Below are 21,280 nucleotides of genomic sequence, written 5' to 3'. Positions count from 1 at the left end.
TAAGAAATTTTTGGAAAAGAAATGCAATGTTAAAGGACAATTGTGGTCTTTGGAGGGATTTTAAATTTTATTAAGTAAGACTTTAACGAACGGAATATATATAAGATCTCTACCATGGGTAACATAATATAATTGTATTATAGTAAAATAATAATCTCTATGAATAAACGGGTTCAAGTGTTGTTGGAAGTCAATAGAGAAAAGGGGAAGGGGAGGGGGTGGGGTTATATATTTAGAAAGGTTTAATTTGGATAATTTGTATGTATTAACCAACTTTTTTATATCACCTCATCCAATAAAATCTATTTAAAAAAAAAAGAAGACAAATTTAAGATACCCATCCACCACAAGAATTTATTCCTCCAAAATCTAACTACTAGGGAATTTATATAAAGAGTCCCATAGTCACAGGGCAGAGTAGCTGGCTCTCCAGCTAGTCTTTTCCAAATTAGTCTGAGTCAAAAGGCATCCAATCCACCCGGCACTAAAGCAAAAGCAAAACTACTGCTGGACTGCACTGATCTTCGTTCTGTGCAGACAAGTTGGCAACAGCAAGCACTGCAGTGGAACTAATGATTCAGCAGACTAAACATCAGGGGAGGCAAAGAGTACTCCACGCACTCTCAATTGAGCACTGTATTGGGAACAGAAAATAAGGCAATATACTAACAGAGAAATCAGTGCAGGTACCTCCTCCAAGAGAGAAACTTTGCTCTTAAGTATGAGTGACTTCCTATACAAACGTGGAGATCTGCATCATCAGGAGTATAATAGAGACCAGGAAAAGATTTAACATAACCCACCAAGTTAGCTGCAAAATCACAAATAGGGATGCCGTACACATCTGATCATGCTTACATAATTAAGCAGATTGTATGGGATGGGTGGGCATAAACCAGTATGTTGCCCCACTGCAAATGGCCTAGGACTTTCAGGGTACAGCCATTCCAATGCTTATTTTGCATCTGCTATTGAATGCCACTCTGAAACCCCACAGCAATGTTATAGTATAGCTAGGCACATTGCAGGGAGGTTTCATTTGTATTACCTTTTTCTTTTTATCTTCCAAGCAGAGAAATAAACGAACAAGGCTACTTTTTTGTAGCTAGATAATTAACATTTTCTAGATATACTGGAATCCACAGTTCAAGTCTCACAAGCTAGAAAATAGAAAGCAGAAGTTTGAGGATACTGGGTAGGCTGATGTGTAACAATGTATATTTCTTTCACTAAATATACCAACCAGTTGATTGTGCCACCCACATCTCCCTCCTAACAAGTCCAGCACATTCACACTTCTCTAATTACTGCACAAGTACAACACCTCCTAGTCTAGCATCCTACAGAGAATGAATTAAGGCTGTATAACACGCCCAATGCCCCATGTCAATCTGCAGGAAAAAAATACTCGCATCCCTGTACCATATCCAAAAGACCAGTCCTTCTGTAGCACTGGAGGTATACCTAAGGAGCCAACATCTCCTGTCATGCTGTCCAGTTTTCCATCTGCACTCCTTTTTGCTGATATACAGCCTGGGATGCCATTAAGTAACTGCCACCAGTCCACCGTCCGCATCTTTCAAGCCATTAGTATTACTCCATTGCCAGGGATTCCTCTTCTGCTGTACTAATTACTGCAAGGAGAAGCAATTACATCCCTCCTACTGCTGTGTACAATTAGAAAGACCTTTCAGTCCCTGACAAGACTTTGCACCTTCCACTTGTTTATTTAACTTCCTTAATGGGTTTTAATGAAAGTACATTATTGCAAACCATTGTGAAAGAGTCCGCTTAATTATTCTCAGCAACTGGCTTTTCATTGCTAAAGGTTAACTTCAGCCTATAACTGTTTCAATATGCCTGCATTTCCCTTCACTGCTGCATTGATCAGATCTTTATTTACACCATCTGTGACTGCATTCATGCATAACATTTTTTTATTCCCTCAGCAATCTGACAACCCATCCAGATGTGATATTATCTTTGTGTATAGTGCCTACCAACAGCAATGGGCAGTCTACCAGACATACAAACCCAAAGACCAAACCCTACAACAAATCAAGACGCCAGGTCTGTTCCCATTTGCATAAGCAATACTACTACAAGGTGCACAATGTAAAGGCCCAGAAAGAAAAACAGAAAAATGCGGGTGTGTGTGGGGAGGGGTCCAGTTTATTTCTGAGGGCTATATTTTTTCAGTTTTTCTAATAGGAAAATTAGAAATTTGAGGGAGTATTGGAAAAAAACTCCTGTGAAATATTTTCTCTTTTAGAATGAAAAGCTTTTAAAGACAAGGTAGGCATGCTGTTAGGGTTCCCAGGTTCCCCGGTCAGAGTGGGGGATCCACCACTCCCAGCACCCACACCCTGCTGCCTCTTACCTGGCTGGCAGGGGGTAAAAGGTCTACAGAATGGATGCTCTAGAGCTTGCACATGGTAAGTTTCCCCCATTCCCCCATCTGGGCCCCAGGGGACCTGGCAATCCTAGTAGACATACAATACATCCAAGATGCATTTCTGCACCTAGAAGGATTATCAAACCTTCCTGAAAGGAACATGCAGGGCTTTCATTGCTTCTCAACTGCTGCATGCCTTCTATGGTCCTTTTTACCTAACTCTTCCCTTGTGGTTGACCTTTCACCTCACATAGGGCCAAACTACAAGTGACGAATGACACAGGTTGGACACTTGTCAGCTTCCCTCAAGTTTTGATGGGAAATGTAGGCAGCTTGGAGGAATGTTGGACAAGTGACAGTTGAAAAGTCCATTGGACAGCAGTCGGAGAGCCAAGCTGCGAGACCAGGATGCCTACATTTCCCATCAAAACTTGAGGGAAGCTGACAAGTGTCCAACCTGTGCCATTCATCACTTGTAGCACAGATTGGGTATCGAGTAGTTTGTTGCCCTATCTTGCTAGAGAAGAAAAAAGACCAGGAGGCGAAGTAAAGAAACTGCACCAAAGCTTCAGAGGAAAACTCTGAAAGCTTCACTGAGAACTGAGCTATCTCTACCCAGTAGCCATAGATCAAAGAAGATAGCATCTAGCTGGAACTACATCCAGCTAAGCATATATTATTACTGATCCTTGTGTGGCCCTTTTTCTGACCAAAATTTTTATTTTATCATATTTACCGCAAAGGTTATGTTTTATGTTTAATTCTTACTTTTTCTACTTTTCAGATAACATCAGAAAAATTGGAGGGGAGGAGCCTCAGGAAAAAAAATCAGTGGGCCGTTTTCCCCCCATTCCCTCCCCTCCCCACTGGACCTTCATATCTCTTTACTTGTGTTGCATCTGTCTGTGTGAGTACATATTCATGCCATCCCTCCTCTGTTCCTGTGTTCCACCTGTTAGTATAATTGTGATGAACCCACATGTGTGCCACATGTATACGGCAGGCAGGTGGCATGCACCACATGGTGATGATAAAATAACCAATTGTTTTTTGAAGGAGCATGCTCAAACTGCAAGGAATTACAGGATGGCAACCAGGTGATGAAAGTCCTATGCCAGCACAACAAAGGCACATGCTTGGACATCAGCAAGTAACAATGAAGATGCTTGAAAATGTGGGTAGAACAGCCTGTCTCTTATGTGCACAAAGGAATACTTGGATCAAGGAAACATTTCTTTACACACGAATAGGATAATGTCAGGCCTGGTTCAGTGTTCAACTGTCCCACTTCACGGTTGCTGGTTCTTTTTATTGATGCATGCGAACATATCTAATTTGGAGTAACTGTCAGTTGACCTGTCAAGACTCAACTCTGTATTCCTATGCTGGGTGGCTTACTAAGACCAGAGAGAAGTGTTAGTTTTCTGAATATGACATAGGGTTGCCAACTCTGGGCAGAAAAATTCCTGGAGATTTGGGTGGTGGATCATGGAGAAGGAAGGGTTTATTTATTTATATTACTTCTATCCCACCTTTCTCCCCAGAAAGGACCCAAAGTGGCTTACATTATTTTCCTCTCCTCCATTTATCCTCACACCAACCCTGTGAGGTAGGTTAGGTGAGTGTCTGGACGTGGGCACTAACCAGCTTCACATTGAGAGTGTATGATTGGCCCAAAGTCAATCAGTGAGCTTCCATGGCAGAATGGGGACTTGACCCTGTGTTCCCAGATCATAGTCCGACACTCTAACTACTATATCATACTGAGAGGGTATGGATCTCAGCAGGGTATGATGCCATAGAGTTCACCTTCCAAAGAAGCCATTTTTTTCCAAGAGAACCAATTGCTGTAGATCAGCTGTAATTCTGGGAACATTACTGGCCTCATCTGGAGGTTAGCAACCCTAATATGACATTGCTGCCTGTAGTATATACATTCTTTTTTTTTTTTGCTCTCTCACTGTTGTCTGTGGTTCTCAAACGTATGTGACATATTTTTCAGTGCTTAGAAAACAGGCAGAACGAGTTTTTGCCAGAGGCAACAGTGCAAGCCTATTACTTGTGAATACCAGGCTGAACACAGGTTGCCATCCATAACATATCAAGGCTTCAATAAACTTGTTTTTCTGTTTGCTTTGGGCTGTACAAACAACAGGCCTGTCAAGCACCTCACAGTCACAATGCACAGTTGGTGTGAAGTAGGGGTGTCAAATCTCAGGCTCTGGCTCTCATCTTTAAAGGCTTATGGGCAGTAGGTTGAAGAATTGTATTCCCTGTTCATTAATTTTGGGGCACAATTCAAAGTGCTGATTCTTACCTTTGAAGCAATTATTGTTGTCACAGATGGATGGGGGGTGGGGGCATAAGTCTTGAGTCCTGGCTCACTGTCTGAATTCTTTAAAAAGAAAGATCATTATTCACTGTACCACTAGAGAGCAACCACGTAGTAAAAGTAGCATATCACAGAACTAAAGGTATTGAACTAAGAAAGAGCCAAGAAAAGAGGGCTACACCAATGCAAGGTATTTATTTATTAATTAAAACATTTATACTCTGCCTGTCCATACAGTTCAAGGTGGCTTCAAGCCTTCATATAATTCAAGGCAGTCAAGGTGGGAATTGGGGGAGTTTGCTGTTTTACAGATCTCCTAACAAAGCTATGGGCTAAATGTGTTGTGATCTATAATTACAAATAATTCTCCCGTTGCACCTTGTTTCTTTTTCACTTCCTACAACTAAGAAAGAAAAAGAATATATATAAGCCTAATCTCAGCCTTAGAGTCACTGGTGTTATTTTGGCATCTGCTCCCTGTGAGTGAAACAAGCCAGCTGAAGCACCTAAATGAGAAGCTGAGCAAGACTTGTTCCCAATCCTGGTTTGAGTGCTTCTGAAAGGGTGTCCTGAAGTTCAAACCCTTCCAATCCCAGGTGGGTGGGTTTCCTTGAGTCCCATCCTGAGTTTGGGATGAAAGCCTCACTCTGCACCTTTTTCTCTAATCATCTTATGGTGCACATCTCAAACCTTTATCACCCAACTCAGGTCATCCAAATAGCCATCCACCTTGTCCCTTTCTGGCAGTTGAGCAAATGGTTACCTCTATGCAGGAAACTCATCTCTTCTTAGCCAAAAATTTAAACAGTTTATAGCCCCATTCTCTGAGAAAGAATGTTTTCCCATGAGATTGGGGTGCCCTAGATATAACTCAAGGCACATTACCTGTCTCACAACAGCCCCTACCAAGGTTGCCAATATTTTCTTTGCGTCTTTAACACATTATGCTTATTTATTTACTTTTTTTATAGCCTGCCTTTCTCCCTAATGGGTATCCAAAGAGCTGGCCCTTTATGTGACTAACAAAAGGTACTAGAATGCAGGTGCAGGAATAAGAAAAGCTTCACATGCTGCATTGCTGTCCATTTTAATTGTTAAATCCAGAGGAAATATTTCCTCCTCCCCAAAAAGAGTTGACAAGCCATCCTACATATCCATGATTGGGGGAATGCTTCCAAATCAGAGAATTTAACTCCCAAACAAAATTAAGCCCCGGCAGTTCATTGTGGACATCAACTGCTGTCTCCTGCATTTTTTTTTAATAGGAGTGCTCTCTATTCCTGCCACTTGTCATATTGCTTACATTCTCAATGGAAGCATGTTTAGTGTGCATAAGGTATAGAGCCTCAGATCATAGTGTGTACATTTTCAGGTTAATCATGTAAACTCAGCTTACTGCACAGCATGTAAGATTCTCAAGAGGTACTGTGTGCATAATACACATGGAGAATCTCATAAATAAAAGGATGTGTCAGCCAAACTAAAATCAGAGTAAAGAAGGGCTGGGAAAAAGTATATTGAAGATGAGAAAAACCTAGAAAGAGAATGAATAGAGCATGATGCTGTGCAGGTGCTTGACAAAAAAAGTATTCCAGTTTGGAAGTGAAGGTGGACAAAAACCTTCACACAGAAGCAGCCTCCGGGAGGACTAAGGCAGTTTGATGCCTCGGCTTTCTTATGATGTTTAGAGTCACTGATGGATTAGGTAACAGCCAGCTTAACCAAATATAACACTGATTTCTCACACAACTACCTTTGGGGGAACATATAACATCTTCAGCTGAAAACTAGTGCTGAAGACTAGAGGCACACCATTTTAGTGTCTCTCTTGTTAAATCAGCAATAAGCTGATGTGGGGAGGGTAGGAAAGATATCAGACACATTCACTGTAATTATTCAAAAAGTTTATCTTGCAGAAAAAGACTGCAGGAAGAAGGGCTGCCCGGGCATGATGCAGCAAGATAGAATTTATGCACAAGGTGGGGGTAGGATTACTGTGAAATACAGGAACAAGGTAAACAACCCGTAGGCATGCAAGACAAGAATACGGGCAATGGTACTTCACGCAGGAAGAATTTCATAGTAGATATTTGAAAAAGCCTCAAACACATGGATTGAATGGCTCTATTAAAAATAATGCACAAAAATAGTAGCAATACTATTGACGCTGCAAATTGGCAGGAACACAAATGCAAGTGCACCTCACTTAAACAGTCCCAACACAAAGGAGTAAAACTGCCTCCAGAGGAGAAACAAAGGGTCTTATGGTCTGAGTTCCACAAGGCAACGTTTTCTGCCACCCCCATCTGTTTGGAATTCAATACATATTGTATAAATTATGGGATATAAATTATGGGATATCGATAAAATCTCAGAGGGTGTATTGCCCAGGGGCAATGGTTCTTTTGGATCTGAAGACAAACAGGAAGGAAAATACATTTATTAAATCCCTCTGACAATTTACAGAAATGAATAAGTACAGAACAAAATATGCTTATACCCCTGTACTGCTGTCAGGAATCCCAGGAAATGATAATGGGCAGACCCCTTGGTTCTGGCTAGTTGCACAGGGCTGCTTCCATGGTTCAGCAGTGGAGGGGGTCTCTAAGACTTATCTAGAAGTTACATGACTACACCTGTGTGCATGTTTTCCCCTAACTGGCCTGGGAAAGGAGTGATGTATTCAAGCCCAACTGATAAGCATTAAGTGGCAAGCACCTAATATGAAGAGTGTGACTATCCTTCCTTTAAAAAAAAAAACAACATACCAGATGCATGTTTAACTCATAAACATCCCACTCCCAATATAGTAACAGGATAGTATGATTACATATGATCACAAAACATGATGTTGAGGGGGGGAAATCTAATGTTGCCAGAACAGTGAAGAGTCTTCCGGTCTGGCCTAAACAGCAATTTGGGCACAAGATGGAAGAACTGTGACACACCAAACCTGACTCCTCGAGTTCATAATAGTCTTCTGCATGTACCACTACAGATGGCACATTTGAAATACCTCTACACTTCAGATGCAATACTTCGATCCATGAAGTTGGGATTTTCAGTTCTTGTTTACTGGTCCTGCTCCTGAGCCTTTTGGATAGGAGCCTGACATGCAAAAAGAAAAACCGGGGGAGGGAGGGAATAGGTTTCAACACCCAATTAACTACTTGTTTCACCTAGGGTTGCCAGCTTCAAGTTGGGAAATTCCTGGAGATCCGGAGGGTGAAACCTGGAGAAACCTGGAGAAAGTGGGGTTTGGGGAGGGAAAGGACCTTGGCATGGCATAATTCCATAGAGTCCACCCCCTACAGTAGCCATTTTCTCCTGGTGAACTGATCTCTGTGGCCTGGAGACCAGGTGTAATTCCAGGAGATCTCCAGCCACTACCTGGAGGCTGGCAACCCTAGTTCCACCTGTTAAGTTTCTACTACCAGACTACTATTGAAGGCAAAAGAGAACTACTAAAAAAAGAGTAGCAATTCTGACCAAAACCTTCACTTGTTACTATAATATACATCACAGAACTCTTACTTAGGCGTGAGGAGATTGTTGAGACAGCTAGCAAGGAGAGGAGCTATAATTTGCTTAGGTTTAGGGAGAAAAGAGGCTCCACATTTACTAGATAAGAGAACCTTGGACCTGAAAGATAAGTTGGGCTGTAAACTTTGGCCCTGGAGATACAGAGCACTGAAACAGCACACTCCTACATCATACAGCTTTTAGCATTTTTTGCCAGAGGTTAAAAATGGCATGGCAAACGTTGATTTTTTTAAAAAAAAATAACTTCCTTGGCAACATCATCAGATTGTTGACATTTTAAATTGTTTTTGTTAGCCACTTTGGGAAGTTATTGAACCTTGAAAGGTAGAATACAAATTCTTAAACAAATGAACAATAATTCAATGTTAGCAAACAGTTTACATGGTTATGGTAAATGGACCTCAGGCTAAACTGAGGTCCATCATACCAGTTGCTACCAACTGGTACCATCATACCAACTGGTAAATCATACCAGTTCCCCTTTTCTTCCACTTCAAGGACTATCTACATCTATAACGTTCTAAAAAACATTAACCTGTTTTACATCAGAAGCTTTCATTTTTATAAAAAAGTAAGCCTCTAGCCCCTTTCCTTGTAGAGATATGCCTTTCCCCTTATATCTCCACAAGGTAAGGAATGTTTTGTAAGTGAAAGCTGAGGATTCTGAGAACCAGCTACACCTATCATTACAATGCTATAGATCTATAGCAATATTTTTGTGTATTTTTTTTAATGCAAAAGCCCTGGTGGCCCAAGGGAAGGGTTATAGCCACTTTCCAGCCAGAAAAGGCAGCAGTGTTTGAAATGGAACACAGCAATTCACATTTGGTTCATACAGATGTAAATGCTGTTAGAAACTGTCACCCCAAACTACTTTATAAGAGGCCAAACAGCAAATCAGGTTAAAGTAGAAATGAGAAAAAAGCCCACAATACTATAGTGTGGATCACTATCCGTTGAAAAAAGAATGCTCTGGAAATGGGCAGTAAATTTTAAAAGACGGTGCTGGCAAAAGGTTTTGTTTTTTAAAAATGCTCAACCCCAGATTGCAAACAGGTCACAAGCAGCTATGTCTGAAAAGGTTAAAACAATCCATTAGCAACCAGCAGACAAACTGTGTCTGATGGCACAAAAATCCAACAGCAACCAGCAGCCAAAGCAGTTTACAAAAACTGTGTGAAAAGGGCTTAAGGGGACCCTCCATATTCAGAGGCAGTAAACTTCTGAATACCAGCAGGAGGAGGCAATAACAGCAGAATGCCTCAGTCTCTATGCCCTGTTGTTGTCCCACCAGATTAACTGGCTAGTCACTGTGTAAGACAAAATGCTGGACAAAATGGACCACTGGCATGATCAAGAAGGGCTCTTACATTTTTAACTGTTTAGTATAACTGGCATCACCCCAGGTATAACACAGATATCACAACGCAAACCTCTACAGCTTGTGTCCTGCTCCTGGAACCAGTGTAATGATCAACCAGAAAAAAACCCCTCCTCCAAAGGAGTGAAAAAGTACACTCATCCTCACACGCACAGGTGCACACACTGCCTTCTAATGGGGCAAATAACACCTCCCAAGGCAATTTCCGTTGCTCCAATCCAAATCAGGGCCCTGCATGCCTGAGAAATGAGTTCCCTTGCACCTGATTTTTGACTGTCAAAGTCAGGTCCAAAGAACCCAAACACTGCACATTAATAATCAGAATGTGTAGCTTGTTGCTAAGTGTATGGCCAGTCACAGCTCTCCTAAACACTGCCTTCAGCCAGGACACCCATATTTCATTCATTTTTTCTTTTTATCATCATATAGTTAACTGACCTCTTTCAGTAATACAATACAGTCACAATACAGTGTGTAGTGTTTGCACATGATTGCATAATAAAATTCCTTCACCAGTCAGGACCTATCCTATTTTTTTAAAACAACAGTCACCCTTTCAGCAATACACACACACCCCAGCCACAGCACACAAAAGGGTAACTAAATCTTCTGAACAACCCGGTCCAGTGCCCAAAAGAGGAGAAATTATTTCATCCCTAACTCCTTTACAGTAATTAAAAAGTCACAGCACACGGGCTATACTCTCTCTCAGTCCTGCACCACAAGGACAAAAACCATCCCTAAAAGAATTTTGCTTGTATTAGCCTTCACGTAATGCTGATGGCAAAATGTCACCATGTGCTAATGTAAAAGCTCGCCCATATTTTGTTAAAGTTCTAAAAAATTAATAATTTGCAAACAGTTCAGCTGAGGTTAAATTGATTTCACTCTCTAAAAAATTTGTCCTTGAGGATTGTGAATGGTTCAGAAATTTTCATTAACTCAATGAAGTAGACCTTTGTTTCCTCCAATGGAGCTAGTGTTGTGGACTAGAGATGGGCATGAACCGCATTACGAATTTCAAAAACCCATGAAAATGGTGATTGCACGATCACGATCCAGCGGTTCGTTATCGGCCACAGCCAACGAACCAGCGGTCGGTAAAAGCCTGGTTCGGGGCGTTCAGCTGTGGTTCGGGAAGCCAGACACTCAGGTGCCGGCAATCAATTCCCCTGGCAACAGAGCCGGGGGAATGCCTGAATTCTGTCTGCGCTCCTTCTGTCGCCCTGGAAACCCAAATGGAAGCCCAGCTTACCTTGATCGGCAGGTCTTCCTTCCAACCACGGAGCTGCAAAGTGGTTACAAGTTGGGAGAAAACACCCAGGGGAGGGAGGGGGAAGGGGGTGTCCTGTAGCCATGGGCACTCCAATCTCATCCCTGCAAACCTGGATAGGCAGCTCTGACAGCCAAACACAGACCTCCTGCGTTGCTCAATGGGACCTGTGCTTATAAATAGCTGTGGGCTCGCAGGCTGGCTTTCACTTTCAGCGAGCAGTGGAGTGGGACAGAGCTCTTGCTTGCCACTTGCTAGCCTTTGGGGAGAGAGACTAATTCAGCTTAGATTTGGGGGATAGGGATCTATCTCCTCTGGTTCCAGGGCTGCTGCCTGGCTCTGGGGCCAAGTTCAGTGGGCACCTCGGCTGAGGGTTCACATTGATTATTGATCAGTGCCTGATCGGGTCAGGTCTGTGGGAGTGGTGGGCTAGGGCTCTAGTTCCTCCTTCCCTCTGGTGCCAGGGCTGTTGCCAGGCCCTGGGGCCAAGCTCGGTGGGTACCTCGGCTGAGGGCTCACATTAGTGCCTGATCTGTTCAGGTCTGTGGGAGTGGTGGGCTAGAGCTCTAGTCCCTCCCTCCCTCTGGTGCCAGGGCTGCTGCCAGGCCCTGGGGCCAAGCCCGGTGGGTACCTCGGCTGAGGGCTCACATTAGTGCCTGATCTGTTCAGGTCTGTGGGAGTGGTGGGCTAGGTGTCTAGTCCCTCCCTCCCTCTGGTGCCAGGGCTGCTGCCAGGCCCTGGGGCCAAGCTCGGTGGGTACCTCGGCTGAGGGTTCACAGTGTCATCTCTGTTCTTCTTCTCAATTGTTGTTTGCTGGCATGATGAGGCTTCGGGTAGGGGACAAGAGTGGTCACGGGGGGAAGTGCAGAGATTGTCCCGGTTGTAGCACGGGAAACAGTGCTGTGCAGGACTCTGGAGCAGCAGAGACTCCCGCTCCCCCAAAATCACCAGTTGCGGCTGTGGAGGAGGCCGAAGAGGTCTTGCCAGCGGCAGAAGAGGAACTCCTGAAAATGTTTGAGGAGGAGGAGGCCGAGGGATCCTTTGAGGAATGGTTGGGGTTCGAGGAAACATCCAGCCCGTCCCCAACCCAACTACCGGTGGTGCTGTCCCTGCCTGCAGTCCACCCATCACTCCATCTTCCATTGCCAGCTCTGTGGCACACCCTTCGTCCTCCCTCCCCTGGAACCATTATTGGGCCACAGTTCAACCACAATGTTTGGAGGCATTTTCGGTCCCTTCCTACTGACCCCCGCGTGGTGCGGTGCTGTGTGTGTGAGGGCCTGGTGTGCAGGGGCAATGACCCAAAGCACCTGTCATCGACGGCCCTGACTCAGCACCTGAAGAGGCACCACCCGAGCCTGTGGTCTCCATCCTCGGCCAGAGTAACATCCGTCAGGGGGAGACTGAGGGCCACCAGCTCGTCTGATCCGGGATTGATGGGAGGGTCTCTGGAATGCACCCCGAGCAAGAAGCCTTGCCTTGAGGGTGCTGCTGGTGGGAGCGGAAGGGTCAGGCAGGCCACCTTGGGGGAAGTTGTTCCATCAGGGTCGGGGGTGGCTCTGCTAAAAAGGGTGAGGTCAAGGGCTCAAGAGGCAGGTGTTCATGTGGTGGCGCAGACGATTGCCCTGCAAGGCTTCCCCCTATCGGTTGTGGAGGGCGTGGGCTTCCAGCTGCTGCTCCAGCACTTTTCCCCATGGTTCTCCATGCCATCATGGCACACCGTTGGGCATCAAGTCGTGCCCGCCCTGTACGAGGCAGTGCGAAACATGGTGCGCAGAGACCTGTCGGCCTCCCAAGGCAGAACAGTGCACTTCACGGCCAACCTGTGGAGCGGCAGCCATCACGGGTACCTTGCCATCACCGCCCACTGGTGGCAACCAGAGGACCTCCACCTCCCCAGGCCAAGATCTGTCAGCCGTAAAAAGGTGCCCAACTTGACACCGGGCTACAGGGCAGTTCTTCTTCAGGCCCAGGGGATGGGCAAGGTCCACACTGGGAAGAACATCGCCGCCACCATCAAGGCGGCTCTGAGGGAGTGGACGTCCGAGGTGGAAGGGTTTCTCCATGGCTTCATGGTCACGGACACGGGAGCCAACATGTTGGCAGCCCTGAAAGAGGCATCCCTCCTGGGCCTGGTGTGCATGGCGCACAAGCTGCACCTCGTGATGCGGGACATGCTCGGGCTGGAGAGCAAGCCGAGGGACAGCTGGGACAAGGGAACCTTGCAGATGCGCAATCTGCTGGACATCTACCATCGCATCGCTTCCCACTTCTCCCGCAGCATAAACTCTTCCCGCGAGCTGTTCCAGAGGCAGGGGGAGGCAGGGGACCCTGAGCACCAACTCTTCCAGGACCTGCCCACCCGCTGGAACTCCACCTATGACATGATATGTCATCTGGCGGAGCAGAAGGGCGCGTTGGAAGACATCCGTCCTCTTCGGATGTGCTGAGGAGGGGAGAGGAGTTGACCCTCAGCTCCATGGAATGGAGAGTCCTTGCCCAGATGTCCCAGATCCTGAAACCCTTCAAGGATGCCACTGAGCTCTTGTGCTCCTACCAGGCCAGTCTGGGTCAGGTCCTCCCTCTGATCCACAGCCTAGACCAGTTTCTGACCCAGGAGCTCCAGCAAGGGCCAGAACTGCTCCCCAGGGTCCGGGACTTTGTCTGGAGGATCCAGGCCTGTGTCGCTGAATGCCTACATCCTCTACGCTGCGAGGCGCCGTACCAACTGGCCTCCCTCTGTGACCCCCACATCAAGGGCAGCATCGCCACGCAGGCGGGTCAGATGCAGCACTGGAAAAAGGAGCTCCACAGAGCGGTGCTCCATTTCCAGAGCCAGAGGGCAGGAGAGAACAAACCGGGCAGCGGAGAGGGGCAGGTGGTGGAGGAGGAGGAGGGGGAGGGAGAGGAGGTGGGAAGAGAGCCACGCCAGGGAAGAGCCACTCCAACGGACACATTCGATATCTGGGCCTCGTTGGTGGGCTGCGTGGTTGGCTGCTGCACGGCAGGCGCGTCCCTCTCAGTGGAGGACTCGGTGGGGGCCATGGTGTGCGAGTACCTTTCTGAGCCCACCGAGCCCCCCCATGCCAACCCATTGCAGTATTGGGTGAGGAAATCTGACCGATGGCTGGACCTGTCCATCGTGGCAACAAACATCCTGTCCTGCCCTCCCACCAGCGTGCAGAATGAGCGGGTGTTCTCCCACCTGGGAGACCTCCTCCGTCCCCGCCGTGCACGTCTGCACCCAGACCTGGTGGACATGTTGACGTTCATCAAGGTGAACCTCAACCTACTGGGGCACCCTCCCATGGACCTGGACCTACCCGGGCACTGAGCCACCCTGGGGTTGTAGCCGGCCCAGCTTATCCACAGTGGGCTCAAGCCTCCCTCAGTTCTCGGGGCTGTTTCCATGGCTGATGACTAGGGGTGTGCAAGCCAAAAATTTTCGGCTATAGCCGAAAGTAGAAAGCCGAAAGAAAATTCTCTATCGTTAAAGCTGAAAGCCGAAACAAGAATCTCTTTCGGGATTCGGGATTCTTTCGGCATTATTTCGGCATTCATTCGGCTTTTTTCTATGGGAAAATGCCTCCGTCTTCCAGGACGCCTGGAGGAGGCATTTTCCCACCGAATAAGCCCAAAATTGGTGGGGACCTTCCTCTAACCCTTCTCTAACAACCACCCAAGTTTCAGACAGATTGGACTTTGGTGGGCCATGTTATGGCCCCCCAAAGCAGGTCCCCCCATCCTCCCATAAAGGAGCATCTTCTTCATTATTTCCTATGGGGAAAAAATGAAGAAGCAGGCTTCCTTTGCCAGGGGTGGCATTTTGCATGCAAAATGCCCCCTTACCCTCAGGGGCCCTTCTCCCACCCCTCCTCCCACCCCCCACCAAGGCTCAGCCTGCTCCCACTTGGGGGGGCCATTTCATGGCCTCCCCAAGTAGGTGCTCTAATCTCTACCACTGACAGCTGGGGGAGGCTTGTGTTGCCAGGGGTGGCATTTTGCATGCAAAATGCCCCCCAACCCTCTGGGGCCCTTCTCCCACCCCTCCTCCCACCCCCCACCAAGGCTCAGCCTGCTCCCACTTGGGGGGGGCATTTCATGGCCTCCCCAAGTAGGTGCTCTAATCTCTACCACTGACAGCTGGGGGAGGCTTGTGTTGCCAGGGGTGGCATTTTGCATGCAAAATGCCCCCCAGCCCTCTGGGGCCCTTCTCCCACCCTTCCTCCCACCCCACACCAAGGCTCAGTCTGCTCCCACTTGGGGGGGGGCCACTTCATGGCCTCCCCAAGTAGGTCCTCTCAGCCCCTAAAGTCCACCCCTTACAGCCCCACACAAACCCAATTCCCCCCCAGCTGCCGCACACAGACCCAAATCCCCACATTAGCCCCTCACAGACCCAAATCCACCCCCACCTGCCCCACACCCATAACCCCAGGAACAGGCTGGCAAAGGCCAGCCCTCTCCCTTTGTTCCCTATGCTGGGAACTTCTAAACTCTCTTTCCCTGGGCAATTCTGCACAGCCCAGGGGTGCCACAATGGTGGGCACACTTCTGAGTGCCAGCTGGTCCCTGTGAAAGAACACCTGAACCACAGACACCCTCCCTCAAATTCCCCCACCACCTACAGAGATAGCTGGCCAGCCAGCCCCATTGTTCCCTATGATGGGAACCAACTGCACAACAAAGAATAAAACAAGAACAACACAAAATAAAGTTTTTAAAAAATTATTTTCTCCCTTCCAAAGTACAAGTAGGCAAAGCATTATGACACATTACACCAGCAGTCCCCCACACAGAAAAATAACACAACTCACTTAACATCAGAGAATCACAAAGCACGATTCCTGTCAAAAACACTTTATTTCTTGAACAGCTTTAGGTTACACAGCAGGGGGGAACACCAAAGGGCTTGGCAGCAGTATCTTACACAAAAATAACACAACTCACTTAACATCAGAGAACCACAAAAGCACAATTCCTGTCAAAAACACTTTATTTCTTGAACAGCTTTAGGCTACACAGCAGGGGGGGGACACCAAAGGGCATGGAAGCAGTATCTTACACAAAAATAACACAACTCACTTCACATTAAAGAATCACCCCAAAAAATTGCTGTCAAAAGCACTTTATTTCTGTAACTGCTTTAGGTTACACAGTAGGAAGGCACCACAGAGCAGGAAAGCAGTGTACTACACAAAAATAACACAACTCACTTCACATCAGAGAATCACACAAACACAATTGCTGTCAAAAACGGTGAAGTGGGTTGTATTATTTTTTGTAGTACATTGCTATCATGCCCTTTTGTGCCCTCCTACTGTGTAACCTAAAGCTGTTCAAGAAATAAAGTGTTTTTGCCAGGAATTGTGTTTTTGTGATTCTCTGATGTTAAGTGAGTTGTGTTATTTTTGTGTAAGATACTGCTTCCATGCCCTTTGGTGTTCCCCCCCTGCTGTGTAGCCTAAAGCTGTTCAAGAAATAAAGTGTTTTTGCCAGGAATTGTGTTTTTGTGATTCTCTGATGTTAAGTGAGTTGTGTTATTTTTGTGTAAGATACTGCTTCCATGCCCTTTGGTGTTCCCCCCCTGCTGTGTAGCCTAAAGCTGTTCAAGAAATAAAGTGTTTTTGACAGGAATTGTGCTTTTGTGATTCTCTGATGTTAAGTGAGTTGTGTTATTTTTGTGTAAGATACTGCTGCCATGCCCTTTGGTGTTCCCCCCCTGCTGTGTAGCCTAAAGCTGTTCAAGAAATAAAGTGTTTTTGACAGGAATCGTGCTTTGTGATTCTCTGATGTTAAGTGAGTTGTGTTATTTTTCTGTGTGGGGGACTGCTGGTGTTATGTGTCATAATGCTTTGCCTACTTGTACTTTGGAAGGGAGAAAATAATTTTTAAAAAACTTTATTTTGTGTTGTTCTTGTTTTATTCTTTGTTGTGCAGTTGGTTCCCATCATAGGGAACAATGGGGCTGGCTGGCCAGCCATCTCTGTAGGTGGTGGGGGAATTTGAGGGAGGGTGTCTGTGGTTCAGGTGCTCTTTCACAGGGACCAGCTGGCACTCAGAAGTGTGCCCACCATTGTGGCACCCCTGGGCTGTGCAGAATTGCCCAGGGAAAGAGAGTTTAGAAGTTCCCAGCATAGGGAACAAAGGGAGAGGGCTGGCCTTTGCCAGCCTGTTCCTGGGGTTATGGGTGTGGGGCAGGTGGGGGTGGATTTGGGTCTGTGAGGGGCTAATGTGGGGATTTGGGTCTGTGTGCGGCAGCTGGGGGGGAATTGGGTTTGTGTGGGGCTGTAAGGGGTGGACTTTAGGGGCTGAGAGGACCTACTTGGGGAGGCCATGAAGTGCCCCCCCCCAAGTGGGAGCAGACTGAGCCTTGGTGTGGGGTGGGAGGAAGGGTGGGAGAAGGGCCCCAGAGGGCTGGGGGGCATTTTGCATGCAAAATGCCACCCCTGGCAACACAAGCCTCCCCCAGCTGTCAGTGGTAGAGATTAGAGCACCTACTTGGGGAGGCCATGAAATGGCCCCCCCAAGTGGGAGCAGGCTGAGCCTTGGTGGGGGGTGGGAGGAGGGGTGGGAGAAGGGCCCCTGAGGGTAAGGGGGCATTTTGCATGCAAAATGCCACCCCTGGCAAAGGAAGCCTGCTTCTTCATTTTTTCCCCATAGGAAATAATGAAGAAGATGCTCCTTTATGGGAGGATGGGGGGACCTGCTTTGGGGGGCCATAACATGGCCCCCCAAAGTCCAATCTGTCTGAAACTTGGGTGGTTGTTAGAGAAGGGTTAGAGGAAGGTCCCCACCAATTTTGGGCTTATTCGGTGGGAAGATGCCTCCCCCAGACGTCCGGGAAGACGGAGGCATTTTCCCATTGAAAAGCCGAATGAAAGACGAAAGAATCCCGAAACGTTTCGGCTTTTTTCTTTCGGCTACCCGAAACGTTTCGGGATTCCCCGAAACGTTTCGGCATTCCCTGAAAGAAGCCGAAACACTTTTGTTTCGGCATTCTTTCGGCATTCTGAATGCCGAAACGCACATCCCTACTGATGACCCTTTGCCCTCCTCTCTCAGACAAGTTCCCATTCCCTCTTCACACCTCTCCCTCTCTGGATCTGCTCAGATGCCTCCCAACCTCTCCTGTCTTTCCCATCCCGTCCTTTCCCAGCGGCCGCCATCTACACCCACCTTCTGTACACTGGGTGTCGAGTGGGAGTTTCCTGGGGGCCTTGGATTGGAGAGGGTATAACTCCAAGATCCCTTTTGCAATCTTGTCCAAACTTGGGTGATGGCTGTAGGGGAAAGCCTGCAAAAGAATCCCTGGGAATATGGGTTCTGTAAGTGCCACGGGGGCCATTGAACACCCAACAAACCGCGAACTGTGAACCGGTTTGGTAATGGGAAATGTTAGTTGCAGTTCGCGATCTCAAGATCATCATTGGCACCAAACCGCAAACTGCTGGATCGTTAAATTTTTTTGGTTCGCACCCATGTCTATTGTGGACACCTTTTGTAAAGGATTAATTTTACACCCAAACCTTATTTCTGGCCTGCATCCTCCACTATTTACAGCCATGAAGATAAGCCCCCCCTCCCCCAACCCTTTGAAGAACAGAATACTGTAAATGGTCTATTTGGGAAAACAGAAGAAAAGAATGCTGCTTTTTACTGTATTTTCAGCAGCAGCAACGCTCTATGGCAGAACTCTTCATGCCAGCTTCTATCCATTTCAGCAGTGTGATAGCAGTTTGACAATACTGCAGTTCTGCAAGATACAGGCTCATTTCCAACATAACCAAAAAAACATAGTTTAACTAACTATGATTAATGCATGAAACCAGGATTTGGCTCCCAGATGATCACTCACTAAATTCACAGTACGTGAGACTAACTGACCTTGAAAGATCAGGGGTCTAACTCAATGTAAGCCTGCTTCATGTGTTGTTTCCTTTAGGTGCTGCGAAGATGTTCCATTTAAATCCCAAGCATGACATCACTAGAACAGACAAATATTGTCTAGTGTTCGTGAGACTCTGGGACTCAGGTTCTTGCTGATTTGTCAGAAAGAAACCATCTCTTAATGTTTCTACAATGCACATCTCCCATACCCAGTGACATTTAATAGCTTTCATTGCAAACAAGACTCTGTCTATGTCCCAGTGATCAGCCAGAACTCCAGAATCAAGCTTGCACACCAAACCAGGCTCTTCCTTCTCCTCTTATTCTGTGACATAATAAGAATTAACAAGAACTTCCCTAAGAAACACGTAAAGTAAGCGAAACTGATGGTAAACCATCCCCAGTGAGGGGCGGGGCAGGGGGGGAATAGCTATCCAGAAAGGGTTTGCCAACTGTTTTTTGTTGGCTCTTCTTCAGTACCTTTAGCTGATGGTCTGATATGCTTAAAATGACCAAATAAAGCTTCACCTTCTAAACCCCTGCTTGTTTACTGTTGAAGGCATAGGGGGCACTGTAAAGAAAATAAGTGAGTAGAACAAAATAATACTGAGAGATACTGTATAAAGAACAGAACCATCAGGATTTGTGTAGCATAAAATTAAAACAGATCATGAGTTAATTTGTTTTTGAAAGAATTCCCTTTCTATTTGTGAATGATTAACTATGTGAAATGCTAGCAAATGGAAAACAAAACTCATGATGAACAGAAATACACAGAACAGTACACGCTTGGTCAGGAGTTACCTCTAAGCAAAGACCAGAGGCGTTGACTCAACACAGTATAAGTCAACAAAATCTCAAAGACATTAATATGAAGAAAGGCTGTAACTAAGCTGACAGCTATGTTCCCTAAGTCCCTTGACTGCACTAGGCATGACTGGAGGCAAGATAATGTACCATCTTGAAAAAGAAACACAGATAATATCTACACAATGCACATATCAATTTTATATCAGTTTATCTGTCCTGACCTTTCTATAGAATGCTGGGAATTGCAGTGTGGCAAGGAGCTAAATTGGCTGCTTCAAAATCCCTGCCCTCACCACCATCACCACCACCAAATCACTCTTCATTGGAGAGATTGAACCTTTGTGCTGCTTAACTGATCAACACAGCCAGTGCAGTCAGACAGAATGTAGTACTCAGCCACTCGATTGATTACATGTGAAGGGAATGTGTGTATTGGCTTGGGTGATTTTAAGAAATTGTTCAGTGGTCTCTACTTGTTGACTGGTGCCTTTCTTTGAACACAGGACCAATGGCCCATCTAATCCAGCATCCAAATATCACACAGTGGCTAACCAGTTGCTCGGGTGGGGCCGACAAACAGGCCATAGACACCAAGACCTCCCCGTGATGTTGCCTCTTTGTACTGGTATTCCAAGGTTTACGGTCTCTCAATGTGAAGGTTCTCTTTAGTCACCATGGCATAAGAACATGAATAGCTAATATCAGGATGCCATCAGTAAGCAATATGTTGATTAGTGGATAGTAGAGGATGTGTCAGGAGTGCTGTAGGATTGTCTGTTGGAGCTGCTATTTTAGTGTTTGATTTTAAAGCTACCGTGCAGTTAAATCCGTTGTTGGTTGAGCATTGGTTCCTGATGTTACACAATTATCAACCATAGTGGGGCAGCCACAACATGCTGTTGAAAATCAAGTACTTCATCAGTTGGGTTTTTCTACAATGTTGAAATCCTTAATGTTTGACGGAGCATTCGGAAATCAATTTTGTGAAACTTTCACTAAGAGTCTCTTGACTATGATCAAAATCATTCCTTGGGCTACATCTTGCTTTCCCATTACAGCCTGAAGCACCCATTACAACTAGCAATTTTTCTACGGAGACATGTAGTCCAGCCATGTTTACTGGGAAATCTGTTCCACTGACTCCAACAAGACAATTTCTAGTAAGTGCACTTAGGAGCAAACCATAAATGACCAGCTGAGGACAGCTTATAACATAAGCCTTACATCTAAGAAATCTTGCCATTGCAAGAAATTGAACTACTCTCAGGTCACTTCCAATTGTAAAGGGCTTTCTGCATTTGCAGAGGAGCAGTGGTACATGCTGTGAATGCAGAAGGCCATAGATTGTGATATGTGAAAAATACTCCTAATTAAAACTATAATCATGCTTGTCCCAACTTTCCCACACAGAATTCAAATGGGGAAAGCAGGAAAGGCCCCCCCAGCTGCATGTCGGCCCAGAGCCATTATTTCAATGTGAAGACCTGGCCTTGGAACTCCAAGGGCCAGGTCTCCCCACCTCCATTCATGGCCCTTTAAAGTTCAAAGAGCAAATGCAGCACTGAACAGCTGGGCAGCACAGCTTCTTCCCCAAGAGTATCTCTGACTCCAATATAATCAGAAGTGAAACACTGAGGATCAGAGCCCTGAAATATC

The 21,280-nt window shown here is 46.2% G+C and overlaps 1 protein-coding gene across 5 annotated transcripts in view; it reads right to left on the bottom strand.

Annotated features, from left to right (window-relative positions):
- SLC43A3 (solute carrier family 43 member 3) overlaps positions 1-21,280 on the bottom strand; it is a 71,577-nt gene that overhangs the window by 45,139 nt on the left and 5,158 nt on the right. Inside the window, exon 1 of one of the 5 annotated variants that reach the window (XM_054970892.1) lies at positions 1,465-1,637. The exons of 3 other annotated variants lie outside the window; for them this stretch is intronic. In XM_054970892.1, the coding sequence (XP_054826867.1) occupies positions 1,465-1,576 (112 nt within the window). In that variant the 5' untranslated portion in view covers positions 1,577-1,637. Of the gene's footprint in view, positions 1-1,464; positions 1,638-21,280 lie in introns of those variants that run through there. One more of the 5 variants, XM_054970890.1, reaches the window with a different exon arrangement.

Source organism: Eublepharis macularius, chromosome 2 (genome assembly GCF_028583425.1).
Source record: "Eublepharis macularius isolate TG4126 chromosome 2, MPM_Emac_v1.0, whole genome shotgun sequence".
Classification (NCBI taxonomy): domain Eukaryota; kingdom Metazoa; phylum Chordata; class Lepidosauria; order Squamata; family Eublepharidae; genus Eublepharis; species Eublepharis macularius.
This window is presented reverse-complemented; position numbering and strand designations above follow the sequence as displayed.